This window comes from Vicugna pacos, chromosome 7, assembly GCF_048564905.1.
Source record: "Vicugna pacos chromosome 7, VicPac4, whole genome shotgun sequence".
Taxonomy (NCBI): domain Eukaryota; kingdom Metazoa; phylum Chordata; class Mammalia; order Artiodactyla; family Camelidae; genus Vicugna; species Vicugna pacos.
The window spans coordinates 1,307,114-1,335,019 of NC_132993.1; the positions used below are offsets into that span (position 1 = coordinate 1,307,114).

The 27,906-nt window shown below is 47.3% G+C and overlaps 1 protein-coding gene and 1 long non-coding RNA gene across 12 annotated transcripts in view; one reads left to right on the forward strand and one right to left on the reverse strand.

The window, feature by feature from the left end:
• Window positions 1-237: 237 nt before the first annotated feature.
• On the reverse strand, window positions 238-23,991 carry LOC140697260 (uncharacterized). Of its 2 annotated transcripts, XR_012074106.1 has the most exons (4): window positions 23,823-23,991; window positions 12,009-12,092; window positions 3,018-3,101; window positions 238-481 (listed from the first exon to the last, which is right to left on the reverse strand). It is a non-coding gene; the product is annotated as an uncharacterized lncRNA (long non-coding RNA). The 2 variants fall into 2 exon arrangements; XR_012074107.1 differs by lacking the exon at window positions 3,018-3,101.
• The window catches only part of LMBR1 (limb development membrane protein 1), a 120,570-nt gene continuing 116,130 nt past the window's right edge, over window positions 23,467-27,906 (forward strand). For 4 of the 10 annotated variants that reach the window (XM_072964062.1, XM_072964063.1, XM_072964064.1 and 1 more), the window contains exon 1: window positions 23,469-23,740. In XM_072964062.1, coding sequence (XP_072820163.1) covers window positions 23,675-23,740 — 66 coding nt within the window. In that variant the 5' untranslated portion in view covers window positions 23,469-23,674. Of the gene's footprint in view, window positions 23,741-27,906 lie in introns of all 10 variants that reach the window. The other 6 variants (XM_072964065.1, XM_072964066.1, XM_072964071.1 and 3 more) reach the window with 5 other exon arrangements.

A 27,906-nucleotide genomic window follows, 5' to 3' on the forward strand; every position in this document is an offset into this window, starting at 1 on the left:
GTGGCCCTCGCCCTTGTGGAACTCTGGGGTCTTCTCTGTGTCTGTGTCTGTGTCTGTGTCTGTGGAGGGAGCTGCTCAGATTCCTTCTTCCTCAACCTCCAGCATCTCAGTGTCTGCCCCTGGGGCTCATTCAGCTCCTGGTGCCCACTAGGCAGTGAACACATGAGCAAATGAATGAATGAATGAATGCCTTCAGATCATACTGGGGCTGGAATGAACTTTCAGAGCCAGCACATCCTCAGTCTCTTGCTTTTGGTGCTTTCATTATCGGTGGCATGGCGGAGCAGAGCAGCAGGGTCCAGGTAGGCTGGAGCAAGGGATCTGGACCAGCCTGGGGAGAAGGGTGCCCTGGGAGAGGACTTCCGGTGAAACGGGGTCGGAGCATGTTGATTTGCGTTAACTGCAGGGTGAGCTCGTCACCGGACACCGCTCACCAGATGACTAAGGAGCGTCCCTGGGCCGCAGACCTGTGCTGACATCTCTGCCCGTAAAGGAAAGGAAAAAAAAGTCACAGTTGTTCATTGCGATTTTCAGTGTTTTTAGTTTACAAGCCAACTATTCATCACATTGATCTATAAATAAATTTGAAAGCAGTGATACATCTGGGTCTTCGCAGGCCCCGAGTTGAGGCAATGGTCTATAAATATATTCGTCTGTGTCACTGATCCCTGTTTTATTAATGTCGTGCTTTCTCTGTGGTTATCAGTCTCGCTCCCGATTACCAAAGGCCCGACAGAGCCTTTGTTCGCTGATCCGGAGCCGGAGCCCCTCAGCTCTCGGGCAAGCGTCTGGGTGACGAAGTCACACCCCCTGCTGGCTGCAGTTCAGGTTCCACTAGCTCGCCCTGGCCTTTCAGATGCGTCTCCCCACTTCTGTGGATCTTTCTGTTATCTGGAGAGACTTTCCTTGTTTGGAGTGTGCGTGACCTAAATGATCTTGAATTAAGGGTGACGTTTTCGACAGAGGCACACTTCACCCTCTCAGCAGAAGCTAAGCCTATTTCATTAGTTATAAAGGACGTCTCACTACTTTCCGCTACCGTCTTTGTTTTTGGTTCTACACGGCTTCATCCACGCAGGGCAGCCTTAGACGAGGCTTGTTTCCCGTTACTACTGGTGCATGAGACCATCCATCCTAATGCTCTGCATCGACTGTGACTCTGGCGACATTAGGCCAGGGGTGTCTGCCGCTTTTGTATGCACTTGTTAAACTCTTTGTCTTTCTACTTACCGCTATCAAATTCATCTTGCTTAGACTATATTTAGCTTATGTTAGAGCCAGCTAGAAAACCTTGCAGGCAGCTCTTTCCAGTCGCATAAATGCTACTTGGTGCCATCACTGGCTCAGTCACCAACCCTTTCTTACTGCCAACGCTGCCTTCTCCATTCAGAAACCCTGGGAATACCATAATCACCAGGCATATTTCATTTTTTCTAAATGGAAATAGCTTTCTTTCGGTTATGAGACGTTCAAAAGAACATTTGCAGATAATGTCAAAGAGCTGGAAAAAGAAGGCTGTGGAAGGGGAGGGGATAGCTCAGTGGCAGAGTGTGTGCCTAGCATGCACGAGTTTTAAAATAAACAACAAACAAACAAACCTAATTACTCCCCAAATAAATTTTAAAAATACATTAAATAAATAAATAATTTTTAAAAAAGAAAAAGAAGGCTGCAGAAGATACTTTTGTCCATGACTCCATGTGTCCTCTATGCAGCAAGTGCCTGGATGTCCTGGAGCAAGCGTCTCTCTCTCTCTCTCTCTCTGGGTTCTACTGGGGCATCGGGTGAGCTGAGATCAGGAGGGCTGGTACCCGGGGAGGGGCAGCCCGCGGCCCATCACGGCTCTGTCCCCGGCCGGGCTGGCTCTGAGGGCTGCCGAGCACCGGGCTACTCCTCTTCCTGTCCCAGTCCCCCGCCTCACCACGGGGCTTCGGGCATCAGCCCTCAGCCAGACCTCGTGCACTAACATCCTTGTCTCAAGGTTTGCTTCTGGAAGAATCCAACTTCACACAGTTGTTAAAAGAAACAAAACCTGCTCATCAGAATCAATTACCCAGAACAACCAATGTAGAGTGTTCTTCCCAATCTTTCCAAACCCAAACTTGGTTTCCTCCTTCCTCAGACCCAAATTCTTTCTCACACACACACACACACACAATTTTGAAGGAAAGGAGGGTGGGGATCCTATTCCCTTCTGTTTCCCCGAAGCCCCCGTGTGCCCAGGAGAACGGACCGGTGCAGGCATGGCGACCACAGGCAGATCCCAGGAGTTGTGCTCCGGAGGCAGGGGATGAATTAAGTAAGTCCGCAGAGGCGGGGGCAGGGACGGCGGCAGTCAGCACTGCTCCACATGTCGGGTGGCTCCTTCTCCCTCTGTCCCCAGAGCCACGAGAGTTAGGTCCCAGCTTCCTGTTCATCCTTTCGTGTGCCCAGGGGGCTGCCTCACCCTTTGTTCATAGTGACACTGCCCCACCAATCTAGCCCCCATCAACTCTGCCTCTGTTTGAAACTGAGTCTCTCTTTCGCTGTCCCTAAAGGTCCTCCTCACTCATAATTCCCCGGCGCCTTCTCTCAGCACCTCTGTGATGCCTCCCGCTTGTTTTGAAGCCAAGGACCACGTTTATCCACGGACCAGGACCTGGGCCACACTTTTCTGATTTCTATGGTCTGGCGTACAGGCCTTTAGAAAACACCTGCTCATTGGTTGATTGAAGTGGGGAGCTTTTGAAATCCCTGGTCGAATCATTTGGATCTAGAGGTTCATATGGGAAATTGTGGGCTCATTTTGGTTATTTTAATCATTCACACGGCAACACGTTTAGTTCTTGGGGAGAATTTGAGCAGGTTCTTAAAAAAAATTATCCAGTGGTCTTGTCTGCACCTCTTGTTCTGATGATACTTAGTACGTAATGAACTTAGACAGGATTTAATTTTTCCACATCAGTCACAAAAGGAAGGCTAACATTAACTGCTGTTGGCCAGGAGCCAGGCACTAGTCTAAGCTTTTAAAAACTTACCATTTCACTTAGTGTCCCCGAGATCCCAGGAGGCAGCAGGAAGGCTGTGCGATTTACACGGAATCGTGGTCCCTGGTCACCTTGCTGTTGGGGGTGGGGTGGGGGTCAGTGCAGAAGGTGCCGGCTGCACCTCCCTGGCAGGCCACCTCCGACTCCCGTGCGGGATCTGCAGGTGCCCCCTGAGGGTGAACAGATGCTGCACAAGTGGTGTTACCCTGGCAAAAAGTGGGCCCCTCTAGAAATGCTTATCATTTGTACCCACTCATCAAGGCTGTTGCTGCAAAGCAGCTTTCTTTCCTTGCTTCCTCAGCACTGAAATTGCATCAGAAAAAAAAAAAAGACAAAGAAACAATAACTACCAGAGGAAAACCAGTATCTATCACCCGACAAGCCAGTTCACTGGAGGTTTGATCCGTAGCTGGGGGAAGTGGGAACGGGTGCAGACAGGATAATTTTCTTGTTAGCAGAGAGCGCATCTTTAGCAACAGTCAAACGCTACTCAACACTAGCCTTTAAATTAGCTGTGTTTTAAATAGCAGGGTTTAAAAATACACAACAATAGATCAGGAGACCCCTGTAAATCCGGGTCTCACATCACCCAACCCCATGTCTCCTTTGTGAAGTGTATGATTAATCTTCTGGTTGCCAGGGAAGTGATCCTTCCTGCTGGAGAGCTGGAGCGTGGATCCGAAGGTCCCCTGACCTCGGTGATGCTTGCTAGCCTGGTTCTGACTGAACTGCCTGCCGTCCGGCCGAGGACCAGGAAGCCTGCACGTGTTCTGCATTCACAGTGCAGTTCTCACAGGTTTTCAGAGTCGACGTCTAGACCAAGTCGCACCTGCTTCTCTTGTTTTCCTTCTGGTCAGCTGGTAATGGCTGGCCTTTGCCATGCTAAAGGCATTTCTCTGCTTATAAACTCGGTGCCACCACTAGAGTTTTACGATATCAAGTTTGAACCCTAAGAGCTCAAGAGTAAAACCTTCCAGCGTCTGCCGGGGGTGGGGAAGGGCACCTCCCTGGGACTGGCGTCGGCCGGGAGGAGTCTTCAGGATTTTACCTGGAAAACGAGTCACGTCTAACATTTCATTTCTCAATTAATTTTCCCAAGAAAATAAATACAACCAACAAATTACTTTATTTATTTATTTTTTACAACTACTTTGTGCTCCTTGATCACTTTTTAAAACATACAGAAGTATTTGTTTGTTTATTGGGGGCCAATTAGATTTATTTGTTTATTTTCAGTGGAGGTACCGGGATTCAACCCCAGACCTCATGCATGCTGAGCACGTGCTCTGCTACTGAGCGGTACCCTCCCCCCACAAATTATTTCACTTGAGTAAACTGTATATTTAATCCTGGAATCATGGGAATGCTTTGGTGTTCAACTAGAGAGCATTCACTCATACTTTGTAGAGCAGCTGGTTAGAAATACTGTAGAACTTTTCACAGCATTTATTGATCTGTTTCTGGCATTTGAATCCCTAGGCAGGAACTGTCTATGCGCGAGATTTTACGACCTCAGTATAGATCCAAAGCTTTTAATGCACCTTTTGCCTTTATCATAATGTCACTGAGAAAATCAGAGTGGGTAGGAATGGCCTTCTGACATCAAGTTCCATGTTTAATTATGTTAAGATGGCTCTGTTTTACACAGCCCTTACAACTAAAGATTTTAGAATAGTTCTTAGCCGATCTGGTCATGTGGCCCCTAACATTAAATAAACAGCAGATCCTCCTTCAGGTCAATAGTGCAGAACTACTGCTGTGTTCACCAGGTCCTCAGGACACAGTAACCCTACCAACCATCGCCAAGAGGACAGAAAAATATCGTCACGCCAACAGCAAAATCGCCGTTCTTGTCAGCTTCACTCTGGCATCTGATAATACTGAACAACCTTATGTAGCAGATTACCTGACCTGATTAGTTGGGGAATCCACTGGTATACATTTTCAGAAGACTTGCTCAGTTCTTCTATCATTTTTTTATTGAAGTACAGTTGATTTAAAATGTTGTGTTAGTTTGTAGTATATAGTAAAGCGATTCAGTTACACATATTCATATTACATATATTCTTTTTCAGATTATTTTCCATCATAGGTTATTACAAGGTATTGAATACAGTTCCCTGTGCTGCACAGTAGGACCTTGTTGTTATCTGTTTTATATATAGCAGTTAATATCTGCTAATCCCAAATTCCCAATTTATCCCTCTCTCCCCCCAGTTCAAATACATTCTTTAAAAAATTGACATTTTCTTACTCTCCCCCCTGTACTTTGTGATTTTGATGCCCTACTTCACACCTTCATGGTTATCCTTTTGCTGTTCATTGTAGTTATATTTGCTTCCAAAAAAAATTTTTTTTAAATCTGTGTACTGGCTTACTGAAGTGGTCTACAGTCCTTTTATATCTTTTGGTGAGAGAGGTACCATTCTAGTCAGTGATGTCAGTAAAGGGGGAAGCTCTGCATGTGTCAGAGCAGCAGGTGTATGGGAAATCTCTGTACCTTCATCTCAAGTTTATTGTAAACCTAACATTGTAACCCCCTGAAAAATAGTTATTTTAAAAAAACTTAGCCTAGGCAATAGATATGAAAGATGAGGATCTTAAACATTAATTTAGTTTTTATGTCCTTGAAGTTTCATTAACCTGTTTTCAGGAAATTGCACACTTAGACTATTTCACTCTGCACCTCCCTCACCCCACCCCACAGCAAACTCTTCAGAGCCATGACGGGGTGTCCTGCCTGTGGATTCTGCAGCAGGCTTATAGCACCCCCATAGCTCATCTTTGTGCTTCCCAGGGGTTTGCCATGGAGTGTGCTGTTGCCGACCAAGAGATGTGTGGACCAGATGCTCCTTCAGGGCTGGCCTCAGCTGCCGAGAGCCTCGCTTCCTTGAGTCATCCATGTCCAGTAATGGGGTTGGGGGAGGGGTGTTTCCGGGGCTCCTCCGAGGGGCCACAGCGGGCCCTGCCTCCCTGCAGACTCCTGGTCTGAGCCACAGCTGCCCGACTCCGGCCCCTCCCCTTTCCTCTATGTGGCTCTCCAGCACAAGCTCCCTCCCAGCCCCCAGATGGGAAAACCCAGCCTTGGACATGGCTCCTCCTAGTCCCCCGTAAAGACACCTAGGACACACCGTTTTTCTCCTGCATCCTTTCTCTACACAGTGTCCAGACTCATTAAGCTCCAGGGCTGCGTCCTGGAGGGGGGAGGGGGCCGGGGGGCCCAGGGTCCCTCTGTCTGTCCCTTTCTCTCCATTCTCTGGTCCACATCCTTGAATGATGTCCCAGAAAAGGTGGGGAGAGAGCAGGAAGCAACCTCCATCTATGTCATACCTGAAAATGATTAAATTCTACCTCGTGCTTGATGGCTGGTTTGGGGCCAGGATTTTAGGTAGAACATAATTTTTTCCCTCAGAGCTTTGAAGATGTTGCTCCATTATTTTCCAGTGTCTAGTGTGGTTTCTGGAAAATCAGATGCCAGTCTGGTTCTTGTCTGTGTGTTCTGAGTGATGTCTGAGATGTGGGTCTTTTTTCGTTCACTGTGCTGAGAGCCCTCGGTCTGAAGACTTGTGTCTTTGGTTCTGACAATTTCTCACATTATCTCTTTAGCGACATGCCCCCGTCAGTTTCTTTGTGTTCTCTTTCTGGGACTCTCATTGGTTAGATGTTGGGTTTGTTTTTTGTTTTTTGGTTTTTTTGATTGATGTTCTAAGTCTTTCGTTGTTTCCCATAGTTTTCACTTCTTTATCTTTTTTCCTTAGCTCCATCTTCCAACTTTTCCACTGATGTTTTCAATTTCAGCCTTCTTTTTAAACTTACTTGTCTCCTGTTTTTTTCCTTTTCATATCATCCCATTTTTGTTTTATCAATGCATTGGTTCCCCAGCATCTCTAAGATATTATTTAAAGTCCGTTTGAGGGTCTGTTCTGTTGTCTGCAATATCTCAAAGCACTCTAGGTTTTTAATATACTGTTTTAGTTTACTCCTACTTTGAAAAACATGCTTTCATATAAATTCAGAAGCACTGCACACTGGTGGAGGGAAAACGGAATTGGAAGACGAAACTGAAAAATGCAACAATGAAAGAAATCACATCCCATCACCTACAGATTAACACTATTTCCATCTGAACAGGTATCTCTCCAGGTGTGCGTGTATACACGCACATTGTACTGTTTACAAACACACTGTGTCTATTTCTAGTCGGGATGGGATCATAGGTACATATGATTTCTTGGTTCCCTTTTTCTTCTTTCTCTTGCTCTGTCTCCTTTTCTTATTTCTGGCTTCCCAGGAATGTCTGGTCGTTCTTTGTTGACTTTCAAGCTAAGAGGCCATGGTTCTTATTTTCTGCATAGGCTCACCGTGCCAGGCTTCACCTTCGGGTGAGCAGGATGGGAGACCTACGGGCTTGTCACGTGAAGAGACTTGCACTACGAGTTCCTCGGAAATGGGGACACGGAATTCGCAGGAAAGCATGTGCTTTAATGTTTTGTTACGTTTCTGCAAGAGTCTATGATCTCCTTCAGTGAGACTGAAAGCCAAGGCCATTGAGAACTGGCACAGCCATGCTGTGCCTTTCCAGGGGGCCTTGGCGGCTCTGCTTTGGGGTGGTCAGGCCAGGGGCCAGCTGTTCCTCTGGGGGCCCCCTGAGGGCTAGAATGCCAAGCAAGGCAGAGTTTGTTCCATGCAGTAGCTTCAGTTTTTTCATCTAACCATACAGTTAGGGTTGTTCCATTTCACAGCAGGCAGGTCTACCTCGGTCTTTTCGAAGCAGCGGAGCGTTCCGTGACAAGGCCGCTCACGTGGGCTTCCGAGCCGCCCCTCCTGCACGGGGGCTCTGCGAGGCAGGCTCTGGGCTTCCTCTTGCGGCTTGCTGGGCAGCCTACTTCAACTGGTCCTTCCCTTTGGGCTTATCCCTGAGGTCACTGTTGCCAGTGGCTGATATCTGCAAGCCCTGTGACATGAACCCGCCACGGGGAGTCTTCAGCTGGGTTACTGCGAGGCCTTTTTGAGCCAGAGGTTAGCATATGAATGAAGACTGTGGCTGTTACCGTACATTAAATAATGGCTGGGAATGATTGGAAGAAAAACATCCTTATGTTCTCCTGCGGAGTGTGAGATTGATGAGAATGGATTACTCTGCCAAGAGACCTCAAAAATATTACAACCTTTTATTCCTCTGCAGCTTGGAGGAGTGCGTATTCATTTCTATGCTATTACAAAAAAACTCTCACAACAATTCTGAGCTAAAAACATATTAAATCATCACGTTAATTATATCGAAACAGCCCACTGAGATTCTGTCGCTAATCTAGTTTAAGCTTGGCATCTCCAGCTCATCCAATATTTTATTTCTCCTCAGGTCACATTAGTCAGATGGGCATGAACAACTGTATTTATTTATCTTATTAGTTTATTTTGGTCAAGCCATAAATTACGATAGAATTATAACGATTCCTCCGTTTATATACATCTCACAGTCACATTCAGACTTGACGTTTTCAAATGCGGTCTAAACACGATATAAATATTACCCCTTCCACAATTGTTTCCTCCACTTTTCAAGAGGAGTTGAAGGGGCTCAGAATTCTGGATTCTGTTTTTCTCTCTGAAACTCTCCCGTTTAGTGCTTTATTTGTGGCACTATGTCTATGTGCAAGTAGAGACAAGAAGAGTCACGTAGTGTGACAATGTGCTGTAAAGCTAAAGAAAAAAAAAGAGAAAAAAAGAGAAAAAAGACACTAGTGGAGGGCGGGGTGCCTCCGGGCCTAGAACCCTGTCTGTTGCTTGCGGATTTCACCCAGAGGGTCCAGCACGGCAGCAGACGCCCAGGCTCCCCACGACCCAGACACGTTTTCAGTGTCTGCAGGACCACGCAGGGGAGGCACCCGAAACCCTCCCCTACTCCCCTCCGCTCACACCCTCATAGCCTGCGACGGAGGGGCCGCTCCTGCAGATGCGCGCAGGCCCGAGCAAGAGCGCACCTCTCCCCCAGAAGGCCTCCCAGGGCCACCTCCGTGAACACAGAGCACTCCGTGTGGGTCAGGCCCTTGTCCTGAGCTGCACAGCCTCGGAAACTCGACTTCAGCAGGAGACTGGGAGCACGTCGCTGTGAGGGACACAGGCGGCTGTCACAGGGCATCTCAAGTGCTGCGTTGTTATTCTGGCTGTCTGGTCCCAGGAAGGGGGCACAGCCTCGTCTCCCACCCAGGGGGTGAAAGGGGGCAGAGCTTCCCGCTTCCTGCCCCTGGCAGCCAGAATGGGGACATGGGAGCCAATCGGATGCATCTGCCCAGGACGCTTCTGTGAAGCTTCAGAGCCAGACTCAAGGCATCCTTGTCTTGGTCAGGTTTCTCTCTTCCACAGCACGATGCAGGGACTGCGGGTGGCGGTGACTCTCCTTGACTCTGCAGAGGCCAGATCGCAGAGGCAGGACACGGAAACAGGTCATGGAGACTCACGGAAGAGCTCAGGGGGATCGGGGCACGTGGGTCCAACTTGGGAGGAAATAGCTCACACTGAGGGACCCCCTAAACTGTCAAGTCAGGGGATACAGGGAGCCTGGACCTCGGCAGGACTGGGGCAAGAGAAAGCCATGTGCAGGGACCAGAAATGGAGGGGTTGAGACCATGCCAGCCTCATCAGGATCCACCCCCCCCCCGCCATGCTGCCTCTTCGAAGAAGAACACCCTGAAATGGCCAGTCTACAATGTGAGGGGGTGGGCAGGAAGGTCACTGGCAGGGGAAAGTACCCGAGTCACAAGGTCACGAGCTCCCGGTGAGGGCAGGGCTGTGCCACCTCCGTTCCCCTCCATCCCAGTGTCTCTGGCAGCCCGGACCCTCCCCTTCAGGGCAGCCCCCGGCCCCTGGTTTTTGTTAGCATCCCTTGTGTTTTCAGTTCTCTCACTTGTTGCCATGTCTCTGCTTCTTGGTTGCCAGTTAAGCAGGAAGCATTCTCTCTTCAGGTGGTAGCAATATTACTGCTATTGAAATAAAAAGAATAATGGAGGCAATGTTCCAGGTCAGACAGAAAATCATGAAACCACTTTCAATGAAGAGTAAAACCTTTTGGATGTGTGTGCTGTATACATAGAGTGACGGCTATTATGTAACAGTCTTAAAATCACAACCGCAAAGGCAGGTGGCTGTCGTGATCCAAGGCACCGTCTCTGCAATCAGAGTGAGGACATTTGTGAATTAGCAGGTGAGACCGATGCTAAATCAGAGGAAGGAAAGGCAAAGGAATTTTTCTGCATTGCACTTGCACAGTCACTTTTTAGGAACAGTTTGACTGGCATCGGGTCTTGGTGATACAGTGCTAATGATGCAGCTCCCCCAGCGCGGCACCGGCTTGCCACGTTATAGCTCCGAGTCAGCTTCTCCAGGGGGCGTCCGGGAAGTGTCTGCAATGTTGTGGACTGTTTTCCCACAGGAGGCGAAGCATGGAAACCATCCTTCCTCCTGGTTCCGCTTTTAAATACCCTGGAACCGAGCAGTGAATGGTGGCACCATTTTTGCTGCAAGCAACGGAAAACTCACGAGGCAGAGGAAGCCCATTGCAGTGACCATATTTCTGCTCTTTCTGCTCTTTCTTCTTGGTTCCAAGATTCCTTCTTTTGTCATTTCCTTAATGTTTGGAGAATTTCCTTCAGCCATTCTTTCACGGTAGGTCTGTTAGCAACAAATCCTTTTAGTGTTTCTTCTTCTGAGAAGGTCTTTACGTTCCCTTTGTTCCTGAAGGAGTTTCACTGAGGCTACAGGACTGTGGCTGAAGGACGTTTAAAAGTCTCTGACACTGAGACTGTGTAATTTCTGTCGACCTGTCCTCACGGTCACTGATCCCAGCCCTTGTCACCCTCCCTCCACTACCGAGTGTGACCGTGACTTTTCCATTTTGGTTACTGCAGTTTTCAGTTCTATCATTTTCATTGGTTCTTTCTTTCTTTCTTTTTTTAAATAACGTCTATTTCTAAGCTGAGGTTTCTACGTTTTCATTTATTTTCAGAGAATCTGTAGTTACTCACTGGTGCATTTTCATTCAAGGCTGCTTTAAAACCCTGCCGATGACTCAAAGTCCAGTCTGGTCTTCTTGGTGTTGGCCCTGGTTGACTGTCTTTTCCTGTTCTGGCTGTGATATTCCTAGTTCTTGGGACGACAGGGGATTTTCGGTTGTACCCTGGGCATCGTGGCTGTTACACTCGGAGCCCAGGGCAATTTGGGTCTTTATTTCACCAGGCGGCCTCCCCGTCTAGGTTTAGCGAACAGTTCTTGCCCTGCGTCTATGGGCTGTGGTCCCAATGGCAGGTTAGGGCCCAGAGTTTCATGGTGCTTTCAGTCTGTTACCTAGTGCTGGTGGGGCTGCCCCTGGTCCCTGCTGGGGCCACCTAAGAGGGTGGTGGGACCTTCCCAGGCCAGGCCACCTGGTGCCCCCCTGGGAAAGAGTTCCCAGCCCAGTTCCCAGAGTGTTTCCTGGGCCAGATGATGAAGTCCCCCCGTAGCCCCGGCTGCGCAGCTTCTCTAGGTGGGTGAGGGCACGTATCCCCTCACCTCTTCTGGTCAATTCCCTGCTGGTGCTGCTGGGTCACCTGGTCTTGTCAGTGGGAGGAACTCCCACCTGACCTGGGGGAGGGATGAGCCTCCCTGGGCTACCTTCTGCTCAGGGCTGTGGGTCAGGAGATGCTCACCTGGTCCCCTGTGCTGCTGGTCAGGGGCTGTGAGATGCCCTGCTACCCAGGGCCCCTAACGGGCCCGCCTTCCTCTTTCCACCTCTCTGAGTTCTTCCTTGGGTCTTTCTAGACCTAATCCGCTCTTTATCGCAAGATTCTATTTTAATTCTCTCTGCAGCATTTATCAGTCATTACCTGATACTTTAATTAATTGACCAGTTGTAATTAGCAATTACATCTGTCTCTCCCCTAAAGCATAGCGTGTGACAGCTGAGAGCTGCAAGTATCGTCCGGGTTTATGTAAGTGCTGACTTACCGACTGTACCCACGCACGTATGCTCAGGGCCTAGACAGTGCCGAGCACAGAGAAGGTCAATGCTGGTGAACCGAACGGATGAAACTAAAAAGAAAAAGAAGAGGGTGATTGTAGAAGTCTTCTTCACCCTAAACAAGATACAAAATACCCGCTGACTTAGTACACGAAGAAAGGACAGCTTTCCTAGCACAGGTCAGGCAAGTGCAAACGTTGCCCATAGTGCAAGCTTCAGTCTCCTCGTTTGCCAGAATCCACGAAGGGAAGAGTCAGTCTGACTCTGTAAATGCCCCCGGGGTAGAGGGAGGGGCGGAGGTGGGTCTGTGGAAACACTGAAAGGGGTGCGTCTGGATGGGATGGGACTGTCACCACGTTCCCACTGCCCGCTGCCGTCCCCTCACGGGACCCTCATCACCTGACTCGGGGAAGAAGAGAGAAGCTCTTCCCCGTGCCCCGGGGCACCCCAGAGAACTAGTCCCTGAGGCTGTTACCTGGTCAGACCAGCAGTATGACTGTGAGAGATGCTAATCCAATCACACTCACTCTCTTGGTGGGAAGAGGAAAACCCAGGTGACAGCCACTGCCAGCAAGAGCCTTCCTGTCCCTTGGCAGGTCCGGACCCATGCTGACTGGGCTCCTGCCTTACTCCGTGAGCCCCACGCAAGCCCATTTATTTTTGCTAATGAGACAGAAGTAGAGGGTTGGGATTTTTACAATGTTAAACATTATGCTTTGTAAGCCAACCAATCTAATTATTTACAGGCATCAAGGATATTCACTGCCCCCCCATCTACTATTTATTATTGTAACATGTCTGAAAGGAGTTAACCACAGTTGATTTTCTTTTTTAATTGAAGTCTAGTCAGTTTACAATGTTACGTCAATTTCTGGTGCACAGCATAACGTTTCAGTCATACATGTGCACACATATTCCTTTTCATATTCTTTTTCATTACAGGTTATTACTAGATGTGGCTCCATAGTCGAGACTGGCTGTTTAGCTATTTTATATACGGTAGTTCGTATCCGCGAATCTCGAACTCCCAATTTATCCCTTTCCATCCCTTTCCCCCCTGGTAACCCTAAGTGTGTTTTCTATGTGAGTCTGTTTCTGTTTTGTAAATAAGTTCATTTGTGTCCTTTTTTTTTTTTTAGAGCCCACATATAAGTGATATCATATGGTATTTTTCTTTTTCTTTCTCGCTTACTTCACTTAAAATGATCTCCAGGTCCACCCATGTTGCAGCAAATGGCATTATTTTATCCTTTTTTTATGGCTGAGTTGAATTTTTTTTTAAAAATTGAAATATAGTTGATTTACAATGTTGTGTTAGTTTCTGGTGTATAACCACGTTTGAATTTAATTAGAAGAGAACATTTATGATTTCAGAATAAAGTTTATCCCTGCAAATTTTGAGAATTAATCTGATTTATTCCTACTTGGACTTCTAATGCTTCTGAAACAGTCTTTCAGAAAAAGAATGACGTATGGTTTCTTGTCAATGACCTGACAACAGAAAATGGCTACGTGACATTCAAAAATAATTCCTCAGTTAATGCTATGTGTTTATTTACATGCTTTTTCTTGTCATTGTTATTCAAATTCCATTCAATTCCACTCCCAGATACAGGCCAGGAGCTAAGCGAGACAAACATCACAGACGTTGTAAGAACTGAGTCAGGGCGGGGTGGTATAGCTCAGTGGTAGAGCACATGCTTAGCACTAAACACATGAGGCCCTGGGTTCAATCCCTGGTCCCTCCATTAAAAAAAAATAATAATAAAAAAGAACTGAGCAGATAATCTTAGAGGGGGAGTGAGAACATTTGCCAGCCTCTACATTTGTGTAAATAAAGGCTGATGACTCAGCAGCTCAAACAGCGGAACTGGTTACTGAGATTACAGAGTCCCAGCTCCTTGAGATCTTCAAGAACACACCCCACCCACGCACTCCTACACAGGAGCCTGGGTCAGTGTTGAGGTCTTGGCCTTCAACGTTTAACACAGCCAAATAAACAAATCAAAACCCGTATTTTCATGACAAAGTCATAGAACAGAAAGTAAATAGCAAGTATCCAGTGAATGCAGGCAGTGTCGACAGTGCGTACCCATCTAAACACTTACTCCAGCCTCAACTCAGACAAAACTATTACCTGTCCACGCTGCAGCTACAGCTCTATAGTCTAAAGCAACACAATGTCACAATGTGATACAATTCATAACACGAGCAGCACAGAGCAGCACGGCACAGCACAGCACAGCACGGCACAGCCACGCAGCAACGCAGCACAGCACAGCAGGACACAACTTAACGTTAGCTAATACAATATTTTTCACTGGATCTCTGCTGCTTACCCAGTCTTTTCCAAATCCCTCCTGGGCAGACTGAACCCAGGCAGCAGGGAAGAGCTTACACCGAGACCAGGGCTCTGATCACAGCTGCAGAGAAAGCAACTCAGGTTCCACCTGATGCTTTTAACAAAGTCTTTACATTGGAAAAATCAAAACAACCAAAACGACCTCAGACTGGGTAATAGAGCCTAACAATTTTGATAATGTGAGTAATAAATACTAGAGGTAGGCCAAAAAAATTACAAAAATATTTTTTCAAATCAGCAGTTTTCACAGCACCTACAATAAACATTTATCAAGACAGCCTATGAATATAAACATACCTACATCTCTTTAGAATACAAAACACATTCTGGGAGCATCTGAATTCATAAATTGCGGGATGAGTGTTTTCCACGTGCTGCTCTGACATAATTCACACAGATTATTTCTTGCCCTAAGAGCACTCCTTTGCACTGTGCATTATAGGAGTGTCAGCCTGGATTTATATGAAGAAGAATTTCTGTACGGGGGATTATTGATGGCAAATGGAAAATTCACCAGACACTGGAAATCGGAAGTACTCCTGAAAAACCTCTCTTTCACTTGAAAGGGCTATAAATCTAAAAATAATCTTGAATTCACAAGCAATCCTTTTATGCAATAAGTTGATAGAAAATATATTACTGAAGAGACACATAATTACCTTAAAATCTACCACAGTTAGAAATGTATTGGAACTCTTAAAATACGATTTAATTTTATAATAGTAAAAAACATAACAAATATTTTTACTGGTCATGTTTTCCTTTGAGTTTCACCTTTTATCCTCAGACATATAAAGACAAAGTAGGGCTGTGTGTAAACTAACATCCCAGACTGACCCAGGAAGCTCCAAAATTATCTAAATACATTAAAAGCTGGTTTTGAGGGACGACAGAAGGGACATTTGATCATCCCTTTCGCTATATGGAACCAGCAGTCCCAGAGCTCTCCAGCTTGGCAGGCACCATTTCCACGCTACCATCTCCCTTAGAGAAGACCCTCTGCGGATCGAAGGGAATGAGCAGGAGCTAGAGTATCCAGACTCGGGGGGTTCTAGCTGCACATGAGAAAGTTTACCTTGGCCAGCTGGCAGGGGGGCTCTGTCTCTGTCTCTGTCGTGTCTTTGTAACTGTATTTACCTTTTCATCCATAACCATCACCGTACATATTCACGCCCACGTCAAAACCACAACCACCCTCTAGCATCTACACTCATGTCCGCAGCTGCGATTGTTCTGCATCAGCCTGTCTGTCCATCGCTGCATCTCTGTCTGTACCTGTGTCTAACATGCCCCTCCTCCGGGAGGGCTGCACAGAGCGGGAGAGAGAGCTCTCGACCCGGAACGGAGATCTGAAGTTCGGAACGGCCTCTGTCGTTTACTAACTGTGCAAGCCTGAGTGTGTTCTTTCTTACCTCGTTATATTTCAGTTCCTCATCTGTTAAAAAGGGTTGACAACCTTAATTTATCTTGTGGGGTTATTGCTAATTTAAATAATGGATAGCATGTGCTTTGTAAGCCACAAAATACCTACATCATCGGGGAGGGCGCAGCTCAGTGGTAGAGTGCATGCTTAGCATGCACAAGGTTCTGGGTTCAATCCCCAGTCCCTCCATTAAGAAAAAAAAATCAAAATACCACATAAAAGCAAAATATTAGTGATAAAATTTTTTAGGGCCAGTTTGGGAAGCAGTAATAAATTAGGATAGAGTCTCATTTTAAGGCCCATTCTCCAGCTTATTAAGCTTTTCTCACCTTGGGAGGAACTGAGGGGCGTGAAGGACAAACCAGGAGCCAGATCCTGGAGCACTCACCCTCCTAGCCTCAGCTTCTTTCTTCTGTAACCTTGTCGGTTGACTCCACTAAAAGTTACCGCCCTAAGATCCGGGTGAAGTCCATGGTTAAGGACAAATTAAGTGTAAAGATAAGTAGGATACGTAGCGTCATCTGTGGTGCAAAATTAGCCAGTCCTCTGATTCGTGATGGGCTCCTGTGCTGGAAACCCGGGGCCCGCCAAGGAGGGAGAGATGGACGGCTCCGGGGATCAGAGGAGCCCCACGGGGTCCCGGAGGAATGCAGCCGCTGGCTGGCGCGTGAGGGAGCCTTCCATGTGGCACTGCTGCCCCCTAGCTCTGCTCCTCCTCGGAACATCCCTCCCAACGGAGGACCAGCCGCAGAGTGTGGCAGGGGTGGGGGGGTGCTCACGCCTTCCGCCAGAGCGCCAGCCTTGACAGGAGAGGGGCCCCTGCCTTCTGTTTTCTGACACTGAAGCCCAGGCACCACTGCTCCCATCAGACAAGCGTCAGGATAATGAGGCATTTTCCAAAGCAACACTTGTTTGTGGTCCTCGCATTGAACGTCTGCCTCATTTGAAGATTTCCTGGCGAGGGGACAAGCAGGCATCTCTATGAGCCTGTTCTGTCTGTGACCTCTGGGGTCATCGCCTACAGTAAGCCTTTCCGGAGAAGCACCCTGTGGACCGCATCAGGTGCGGAGAGAAAAACTGCAGGCCCTGCCCTTAGAGCATCGATACTTAGGGAGACGAGAGAAATGCACAAGAAGACCACGATGACAGCTAGAAAGTCCACCGTGCCACCAGCCACAATAAAACGCAAGGCCACCCCGGGGTCTCAGGCTGTTTTGTGTGGCGCTTGTCCCGATGTTTTACAGCCATGGAAACGTCCCCAGGAGGAAAGCTCTTTGGAAATTTGCAAGCCCTGCTAATGACAGTAATTTCTCTGTCCTCCAGTTTGTCACACGACCTAACAGGCTCCAACAACCTGCGAGACTTCTTCCGTCAGTTCCCTGATGTGGCTCTTTATGTCCTAATGATTTGCTCATAAACCTACACCTGAGCACAGTGTGCAAGCCAGTCAGGCCATCCCAACAGCATTTTACATCTTGCTTTTAAAGTTTATGTCCTGGAGATGATGGAGCTGACTTCCTGGATAGAGTGATTTTATGACACTCACTTGAAAATTGGTTTAAAAATGCTGTAAAAGGGGAACATTAGTAGCAGGATGTTTAGGAATGCCACAGCCCAGGAGCCCATAAAGGTGGCCGAGATATTTCTGTCAAGGTTTATAAGCTACACAGATCAACCCTTCCAGCTCCTTAAGTAACACTTGGCAGAGGTACCGCCCAGCACAGCCAACCGCTGGGAGCCAGCGCTTCAAGGAGGCGTCTGCTGTGATAGTGCACTGTGTTCACTGTGCAGAAAGGCTGCCCACTTGGGCGTGATCTGCCCTGCCCTGAGAAGTCTGGAGAGAGGGAGGAATCTTAGAGAAACATTTCACATTTCTGGCTGCTGGATGCGGCTTGCAATCCAAGAGCCAAGAGCTGACAGAAAGATGTCGGTTCACTTACATACAAAGATAGTCCTTGTTCTGGACGAGGAGATTCACATGTTGTACAAAATGCCAGTTCTCCCTAACTCAATTTCAATTAAAGACAGAGAGGATTTGGGGGGTTTAGAGGTAACAACAAATGATATCAAAGTTCATCTGGAAAAATAAACATTTGAGAGTGAGTAACCAGGAAACAGTAGCATGGAAACAAGAGGACATTCTCAATGGACTTGTTGCAGGAAAATGGGATGCCAGAGGATGGTCATGTCCCAGGTCTTGGGCGAGTCCCTGGGACAAGCCCCGCCAAATGACGGTCCCTGGCTTCACGCAGGAAAGAATTCAAAAGGCTGGCATGGTAAAGCGTAAGAAGATTTATTCAGCGGGCCATCTCAGAAGGCAAGAGGCCCCAAGGTGTCAGGGTAGCTAGTTTTTATGAGCCGGCTAATTTCATATGCTAACAAGTGGGAGGATTCTCCCAACTATTGCTGGAAAGGGGTATCTTGTAGTAACTTACGGTGAAAAAGGATGTGAAAATGAATATATGTGTGTATATGTATGACGGAAGTATTGTGCTGTGCACCAGAATGGACACATTGTAAACTGACTCTACTTCAATAAAAACATATTTAAATGCTAGTGTAAAATGTTGAAAGTTCCACATCCACTTTCTGAAGGTCTCAGGGCCCTTTCCTGGAGCAGTTTAGGAGCTGGTTCTGCAATGAGAACACCTCCGCAGTGAGACAGCTTCTGCACTGCGGCCTCCAGCCACTTAGCACCAAGGCTGGGAAAAGATCCGGGAGACAGAACCGCAGGGGGACTTACTCGTCTCCTTGGCTCGCAGACGCTCACTCATTTAACGGGGACAGCCCGGGGGCAGCGGGGTCTGTACTTACTGGTGTGCCTGAGTGCACACTTAACCCAAGTACATGCTCAGGCCACAAACGAGGGCAGATGATTTTAGAGGGAAGGGAGGTGGGTGGTTAGGGTAGAACCCCCAGCAGAGGGACCTGGGGGTTTCCCTCTCTGTCAACCACGACGAAGCTGGGTTTTGGTTCTACTGCTTGGCGAGGAGCCCAGTACTGTGGGCAGACAAGCGTGAGTGCGTCAGCGGAGCGGGGCTCGAATGCGGGCTACCTGACCCCGGTCCGGCTGCTCACCCTCTTCCAGCCCCGGCATCTACAATGGTGAAGCGGAGCTGGCACTACCTACTTCGCAGGGTTCCGCAGAAAATAAAACCAGGTGAAGTGAGCGAGCACGTGGGTTGGGTGCAGGTGGCCGCGTAGCCACAGGGGTCCAGGGTGGCCTCTCTGAGTTGACAACATTCATGCTGCAATGGAAGTGAGAAGGGGCAGCTGCGGTCCAGTGGGAGCATTCTGGGCAGCGGGATGGAAGGACAATGGCAATGTGGCAGGGTGGGCAGGAGGCTGGAAAGGTGGGTGGGGTGGTCCCGGGTCCCTGCTGGTCTCGGTGAGGGGTTAGTGTTTGATTCTAAGTGGGATGGGGAGCTCTAGGGGGGCAAACCTGACTGATGCTGGGCTGGCGGGGGCAGACGAGGGGCTGGGAACAGCGGATGCAGGGAGACAGGCCAGGGGCCACCTGAAGGATGAGGTGGCTGGGACCTGGAGACAGCAGTGAGGGCCTGAGAAGTGGCTGGTTCTAGACCTGCTGGGGTGGGCGAGCTGACAGTTCTTGGTGATGGAAGGCGGCCAGATGTGAGGGGCCGCACGGAATTCAGGATGGCTCCAGGCTTGGAGCTAAGTAGCTGGTGCCCGTTCTCTCATCCTCTGGCCTGTGAAGCTTCAGCAGAAACATGGGCTTGCGTGGAAAGTTTCCAAATTAATTTTTAAGACTGCAAACAGATTTTTTGGTGTGTGCTGGAAAGAACCTTAGGAATCATTAACTTAAATGAGACCCAAAAGGTCACCCATGGCAGAGCTGGAAACTGGTTTGCTGAATCCTTGCTTAAGTGTTTACTCTGCTCTAAGGTACCCCCTTTAGCAAGGGCAAGTTGAGGCAGAGAACCCACTGGTTAGGCTACCAGGCGGTGGTGCTTCTTTTTTTTTTAATATTTTTTTAGCTTTATGTGGTTTTTAAAAATTTGTTTGTTTGTTTGTTTGGGGAGGTAATTAGGTTTATTTATTTATCTTTAATCGTGGTACATGGGATTGGACCCAGGACCTTGTGCATGCTGAGCACACACTCTACCACTGAGCTACACCCTCCCCCAGTGGTGCTTCTTAAAACAATTTCTTTTTTAAGTACTGTGTAGACACGGTTCATGCAACATTTATGATATACAAGGAGCAACACAGGTGTGGTGAACCACACCCTGGCCCCCCAGGGTTGAGAGATGAGTACTGTCATTCTCTTTGCAGTCCTCTAAATGCCTCTGTCCAATCTCTTCTCCGATCTCCCTTCTTAGAGGTTTATCACTCCACCGCTTTCCTTTATAACTCTACCACACGTCTGTATCCCTAAGTAATATCCCATTTAGGTTCTGAACTTTATGTATTTTCTTCTGTGATTATTTATTTGCTCAACACTGTTTTAGAGACTCATCCACTTTGTTGCTTACAGCTGCAGTTCATAGACTTTTCACCCCTGGGTAATATTCCATTATATGAACACACCACAATTTGTTGACGCTTTCCACTGTGGATGGACAGCTGGGCTGTTTCTGGACTGTTACTTGTTTATATCTCTTGCTGTGAGTATTTGAATAAAGGGGGAAAAGGCCCTTTGACGGAGGCTGGAAGGAATTTGGGTAACATCTGAACATTGCTTGGCTTGGTTTTATATAGGGCATCAAGAGAAAAAAATTGGTCTCTATGTCCTTATGTCTGAAAACTTTGAACTCATTGAACCTTGGAGAATCAGAGCGAGGCCTAGTGAAGTGAAGGGGACCACGCTGACTTCAGGCAGCTTCAAAGGCACGACACGATAGTGCAATGGCAGCACAGGAACCAGCGGCCGTCTCACCTGGGGACATACGAGTCGTAGTGTTGGTAGTCTTTTCCAGTTTGGAATCCTTTTGTTTCTTTTCCTTCTTTGATTGCTGTGGCTAGGACTTCCAAAACTATGTCGAATGAAAGCGGCGAGAGAGGGCATCCTTGTCTTATTCCTGATCTTGGAGGAAATGCTTTCAGTTTTTCACCGTTGAGTGTGATGTTAGCTGTGGGACGGTCATATATGGCCTTTTTATATTGAGGTATGCTCCCCCTATACCCACCTTCTGAAGAGCTTTTATCATAAATGTTGAATTTTGCCAGAGTCATATTGTTGGAAACACTGCCAACATCTGTACAATTATCTATATAGACATAGAAATTTGAAGACTTACTGAAGCTTGAAGACGTTTTTGGGAAATTTCTCAGAGCAACCAATCTTTTGACCAATACGTACTTGTTACGTGTCTACTTTGTGCAAGGCATTCTAACAGCTACTGTGGGAGGGACACAGAAGTCTACAAGATGCAGGAGGAGATACTCTAGATCTTCAAGAACTTACACCCTGCGGACAGACACATATACAGGGGATGTTGATGAAAGATATAAGGATGCGTGTGTTAAGTGTCCGATGAATGGCTGTAAGCTTTCCGTGTAACTCCTGGACTGGAAGCTTCACCAGAGCAGGGATGGAAGCAGTCCTCTTTCCACTGTGTGCCCACGGTTTTAAATGAATGAGTGAATGAGGAGACTGGAACTGTCAGGGAAGACTTTGTGGAGAAGGAACATCTTGGTGTGGACATGGAAGAATGGTAGCACTGAATCTGAACAGGAGGGAAGGGGGTTGGGATGGGTACAAGTTCTAGGCCTTGGCAATGGGAAGGCACTGAGGGTTGGAGAAAGGGCTCCTTAGGGAGAGAAATGGTTAGCACAGCTGGAAGGGCAGAGTGGGGCCCAAAAGTCAAGGTCCTCAATGTCAGTTAAGGAGTCTGATTTTATTCTATATTTAACGAGAATAACTGTGTTGCATTGCTTACAGCAGGGGAGAAAAACCATGTATTGGGGGATGCAGAAAAGACAATGTCAGCTGGGGTAACAGAGGTAACTGGGCCACCTACCTCCAGCTGGTGTGGGACTTTTCTGCACGGTGGCAGTTGGAGGGTGCCCATGGGCGACAAGAAGGGACAAGTCCTAAGGCACAGGCACTTCTCAATAGCTTCCTATGTTCTAATGTCCCTTTGGCCAAAGCAGGTCACACGTCCAGGCCCAGATCCCAGGGGTGGAAAATCGGCTCCACTCCTTGATGGGAGGAAGGGCAAAGCCACAAGGCAAAGGGGTGAGGATACGGACGAGCCTGTAGCCATTTTTGAGGTCTACGAACCTGGGCTAAGTGTTGTAAGCACCAAAGACAGAAACAATTAAGATCAACTGTGGGTGAACCTCTATAGACAGCTGCATATAAGAGAATAAAAGGTCCGGTTGGTTGGAGTGTTGGGTTAGAAAGATCAGCAATGCCATATGCATCCACTTTCTGGGATATGTCTAAATGCCACACATCTTAGAACTGGATCTGATTACCGTCTGACTTGGAGAGATCACCCCAGAAATTATCCAGGTCATTTCAGGCAGGTATTTAACCCAGCTCTGAAGCTGGGTGTTCAGGAAAAAAGATACTTCTTTGTCTTTCCTTGGTTCTTAGGGCTCTGAGACTTTCAAAAAATAAAGAAGTACACTGAATTTAACAGGTTGGAAGTTACTCCTGCTTTCTTATCAGCCTAAGGCAGCAGGAGTCCTGGCTCAGAACATGCCTCATGACCTCCAAGTCCACACCACCAACACTTTCTGGCATAAGCCATCATAGGCACAGTATTTGGGGGTCTATAAGCTTTTCAGGGGCCATAAAAAAAAGCTTGAGTGGTGAAAAAATTTTTAATTCAGTATCACAAAGGGTACTGCAAAATCTAAATTAATTTATTTCATAAACGTAATTTGAAAGCAATTTGTAGATTTTCTTGCTTCCTAAGAATTCTCAGAGATGCCAAAACATCACAGCCAATAGCAATTAAAGTGACTTTCTTATAGCCAAAAAGCCAAAAAGTAAAATGGTAAATATTCCTTCAAATTCGTTTTTATTGCCAAAAAGCCCCACACAAACAAAAAGGATACTTAATGCAGAACGGGGGTGAATTAGGGTTTCGCATGTTTGGCAGTCCCCAAAACAAAGTCCGGTGGAGGGTCTCAGAAGGGTCACGGAATCGCCCCAGAACAGCGCTGCGCTTGGATCTGGCAAGGGCCTCACACTTGGGGCCATGGACGCTTCCAGGTGGGGAAGCCCAAGACCTTATCAGACCCAGAGAAGCCAGGTTTCCGCCCAAAGCGCGTCCTGAAAGGACGAGTTTCCGACCTTTTACGTACTTTGGCGGAGTGACAGTCTCCGCGGGAGGCCGCCTGCTGGACTCTGCCCAAGTGCCCCGCAGACCGGGCAGGTGCCGGGTGAGGGGCACTGACCGCAGCTGCCTTAAAAGGCGGACTCCTGTTCATCAGGTGGCCCGGCCCGCCCACCTCCATATTTCACCCCCACGGGCGCGAGAACGCGCCGGGCGACCCGACCGCACACGCCAGCTCGTCCCAGTGCTCCGGGCCGGAATCCCGCAGCCTCACGCCGTCTCAGGCCCCTGGGGGCGTGGCCCTAAGCCCCGCCCCTGGGCCAGCCGACTCCGCCCCCAGGCCCCGCCCCCGCCCGGCCCCTCGGGCACCGCGGCGCGCTCCTCTGACGCGCGGCGCCTTCCTCTGACGTCAAGCCCGGCCCCGGCCCCGCCCCGAGCGGCGCCCGCCCTCCGCAGCCCGAGCGGCTTCTCCTGAGGCGACGGCTGAGGTAGCGGCTGGGGTTGTGGTCGCGGCCCTGCAGCTGCCGGCCGTCCGCCCGTTGCCGTGTGGGCCGGCGGGCGATGGTGCGGCGGAGCGCGCGGACGCGGGCGGCGCGGCGGCGGGCATGAAGGAGGATGGAAGGGCAGGACGAGGTGTCGGCGCGGGAGCAGCACTTCCACAGCCAAGTGCGGGAGTCCACGGTGAGCGCCCCGCGCCCGGCCGCCCGGCCCCGCGGTCCCCGCCCCTCCCGCCGCCTCCCGCCGCCTCCCGCCCTGCACCCACCTGCCGTCCGTCCTGGGCGCGCGCGCCGTTCGGGCGGCCACCTGTCCCCCGCCCCCGGGAGCGCTTCGGGGCCGCCCGCGCCCTCGTCATCCCGAGCTCTTCCCCGACGCGGCCGGCGGCCCCGGCAGGCAGCCGGGTGTGCGAGCAGGTGTCGGCGGTCCCCGGGAGGTCCGGGCGGGCGCCGGGGGAGGGCGGGGCTCGGTCCCCCGCGCCGCGGGGAGGCGGGCACCCGCAGCGCGGCCGCTCGCGTCGTCCGAGTCGGCGCGCGCCTTTCCGCGCCTCGCCCGCCGCCCGCCGCCCGCTCGTGCTGGGTTGGAAACCCTCCGTGTTGGCCGTGAAGACCGGCGGCCGACGGGACTGAGGGCCTGAGCCAAGCCCTTTGTGCTCTGGAGCAACTTCTGCAGGAAGTCATCCTTTCTCGGTCCCCGTTTGTTCTGTGATGCTGGCAGGGGTCAGGAAGCAGGCTTGGCCTTGGAAATCTTCGATGTTTTTACCTCTTCATGATGCACGAGAACACGTTATGGTTGCTTTTTCATGACAGTATAATAAAATATCTAAACTTTATGTATTTGGATTTACACCCCTCCCCTTCTAACTTCTCTCGAATTCAGTTTTGGTTTTAGGTGAAAAAAATTCTGATGGAGAATTGCCTAGTTTGTGTAGTTATTGATCTTGAAAATTGAGAATCACTTTGCCAAGTCACACCTTGGAATAAAGAGATATAAAGTCTGAACTGGTGGAATTTGATACAGCATATTTAGTTTCATTTTTTAAATTTTTATTTTTTTTTTTAGCTTAAGTACAGTCAGTTACAGTGTGTCAGTTTCTGGTGTACAGCACAGTGTCCCAGTCATGCATATACATGCATATATTTTTTTCATATTCTTTTTCATTAAAGGTTATCACAAGATATTGAATCTAGTTTCTTGTGTTATTTTAATTGAAGCAAAAATAAACAGAAGCATCTAGTCGTACGTGTATAGCTTGAAGCACATGAGACTAAGCACACCTGTGTAATCCTGAACACAGATGGAGAGACACGGTATTACAAGCATCCCAGAGGCCCATCCCTCTTCCCTGTTCAGTTACTCTCCACTCCACCAACAGTGATCACTGTCCTGGCTTTAATAGATTAGCTTAGTTTTGAACGTTAGTGTAAATGGGACCTTGCAGGGTGCACTCTTCTGTGCCTGGTTTCTTTCACTTAATGCTTCTGAGATCCCCCCGTGTTGTAGGTGATTGTAATTCACTCTTGGTGCTGCAATTGTGACTGTAGCACAGCTTATTTTTAGTTTACTGTTGGCAGGCTCTTTAGTAGTTTTCAGGTTTTAGCTACAAGTATTCTGCGTGTCTTTTGGTGAACATATGTATGCACTTCTGTTAGGTCTGTACCTTGGAATGGGACCTCTAGGGTATAGGTTGTGCGTTCATCTTTAGTAGATACTTTTAAACAGTTTGCCAAAGTGTGTGGTACCAATTTCCACTCCCACCAGCACTGTAGGAGAGGTGTGATTTGCTTCCCATCTGTACAACACTTAGTATTTTTTTTAAATTTTAGCCATTCTAGTAAGTGTGCCATGGTATTTATTGCACAAGAGATTTTATTTGCATTTCCCTTTTCATATGTTTATTGGACATTTGGAAATCTTTTGTGAAGCATCTTCAAGTCTTTTTCCCGTTTCTAAACTTGTTTATCTTTTTAATACTGATTTGTAAAAGTTCTTTATGTTTTCTGGATATGATACCTTGGTCATGTATATATGTATATATATTAAAATTTTTTTTCATTTTGTAGATGTCTTTTCCCTTAATGCTATCTTCTAATGAGTGGAAACTTTAAATTTTAATATAGTTCACTTTATCAGAATTTTTTTATTATCAGTATTTTCTATGTTCCGTTTAAGAGATCTTTTCTTATTCCAAGGTTATGAAGATGTTCTTTTGTGCTTTTCTCTAAATTCTTTGTTGACTTACTCTTCCCATTTAAACCTGAAGTTCGTCTGGAATTTATTTTTTGTGTATGTTGTGAAGTAGGAGTCATATGTATTTTTTGCACATGGATGTCCAGTCACTTCAGCACCATTTAGGACCTTAGTCACAAATTAGGTAACGATATATTTATGGGGTTTACTTTCAGGCTCTATGCTGTTCCATTGGTCTATTTATTTTTGGCTTTATTTTAAATTAATCGTATATTCTGTCATTTGGGTTGAGAAAGGAACCCATGTTATAGTAGCCAGGAGCTTTATTACTTTTGTTTACTACTCAAGAAACAACCCAGTTTTATCACTGATTTTAGAATTCCTTAGTTCTGCTCCTCCTCACCCCCACTTCTCCTGGACCAGTGCCTCTGGTGGTGGGTATACTCCACCCTCTGCCTAACCAGTGCAGGCAGTGACCAAGCTTAGTGAGTTTCCAGTCTCTGGCATTCCTTCCTCAAATTATCCATACTTACAGTTAATATACATGCTTGGTTTTTCTCTAGGACTCGCTGCCAATTCTTTTAATTATTCAACTCTTCTTTGGTTTTGCCAAAAAGATAAAATATACATAACATACAATTTACCATTTTTAAGTGTGCAGTTCGGTGGCATTAAGTACATTCACACGGTTTTGTAACCGTCACTACTCTCCATCTCCAGAGCCGACTTATCATCCCAGACTGAAATTGTCCCCTTTGATCAGTAACTCCCCGTTCCTCTCCTTCCAGCTCCTGGTAATCACCATTCTACTTTCTGTCTCTCTGAATTTTACTGTTCCAGGTATCTCATGTAAGTGGAGTCAAAAAATATTTGTCCTTTTGTGTCTGGCTTATTTCACTTAGCATAATGTTTTCAGGTTTCATCCATGTTGAAGCATGTGTCAGACTTTCCTTCCTTTTTAAGATTGGATAATATTCCATTGTGTGTGCATATCACATTTTGCTTATCCATTCATCTGTCAGGGCGCATTTAGGTTGTTTCCTGACTACTGTGAATAGTGCTGCTTTGAACATGGGTATATGAGTGTTTATTTCAGACCTTGCTTTCAATTCTTTTAGATAGATATCCAGAATTGGAATTGCTGGATCACATGGTAATCCTATGTTTAATTTTTTGAGGCGTCACCATACTGTTTTCCACAGTGGCTGGACCATTTTATATTCCCAACAGTCATGTGCTAGGGTTTCAGTTTCTCCATATCCTCTCCAACACGTCGTTTTCTGTTTTTTAAAAATAATAGTTGTCCTTTTGGGTGTGCAGTGGTATCTCGTTGTGGTTTTGATTTGTGTTTCCCTGATGATTAGTGATGTTGAGCATTGTTTCATGTGCTTTTAGACATTTGTATATTTTCTTTGGAGAAACGTCTTAGTCTTTTGCCCATTTTTCAATTGAGTTGTTTCGTTCATTACGTATTCTGGATATTAATCCCTTTGTGATTTGAAAATATTTTTTTTCCATTCTGTGAGTTGCCTTTTTACTTTATTTATAGTGTCCTTTGGTGCACTAAAATTTTAAATTTGGTTGAAGCCCACCAATTTATTGATTTTTTTTGGTCACTGTTGCCTGTGTTTTTGGTGTTTTGGCAAGAAATTGTCACCAAATCCAATGTTATGAAGATTTTCCCTTATGTTTTCTTCTAAGAGTTGTATAGTTAAAACTTCCATTTATGAGATCTTTGACGAATTTTGAGTTAATTTTTGTATATGGTATAGTGTTTAACTTTCAAATGCTCGTGTGATAATCTTACTTTGTCTTTAATATTATGAATACCTCAGTTCTCTGGTCAGTTACTATAATAATCACATTTAGCTACTACTAACAGGTGGTAATGATTCATTTCCTTTCTTCCTTTCGTGGTCTTGTTTTCCTTTTCCTTTTGGACTTCACGTGCACAGAATTGGATTGATTTTAATCCGTGGTTCATACACAGACTTTTCATTGGTTTGTCTGTCACCTGCTTTTGATTAACCTGTTTTTAAATAATATGCACCCGTAAATCATCACACAGGCTTTTAAAACGTTGACTCTACCTTACTAATCCCCATCAGGAGAACTGAAACACTGACAGTAATTGATATGTACCTGTTCTTTATGCTGCCATA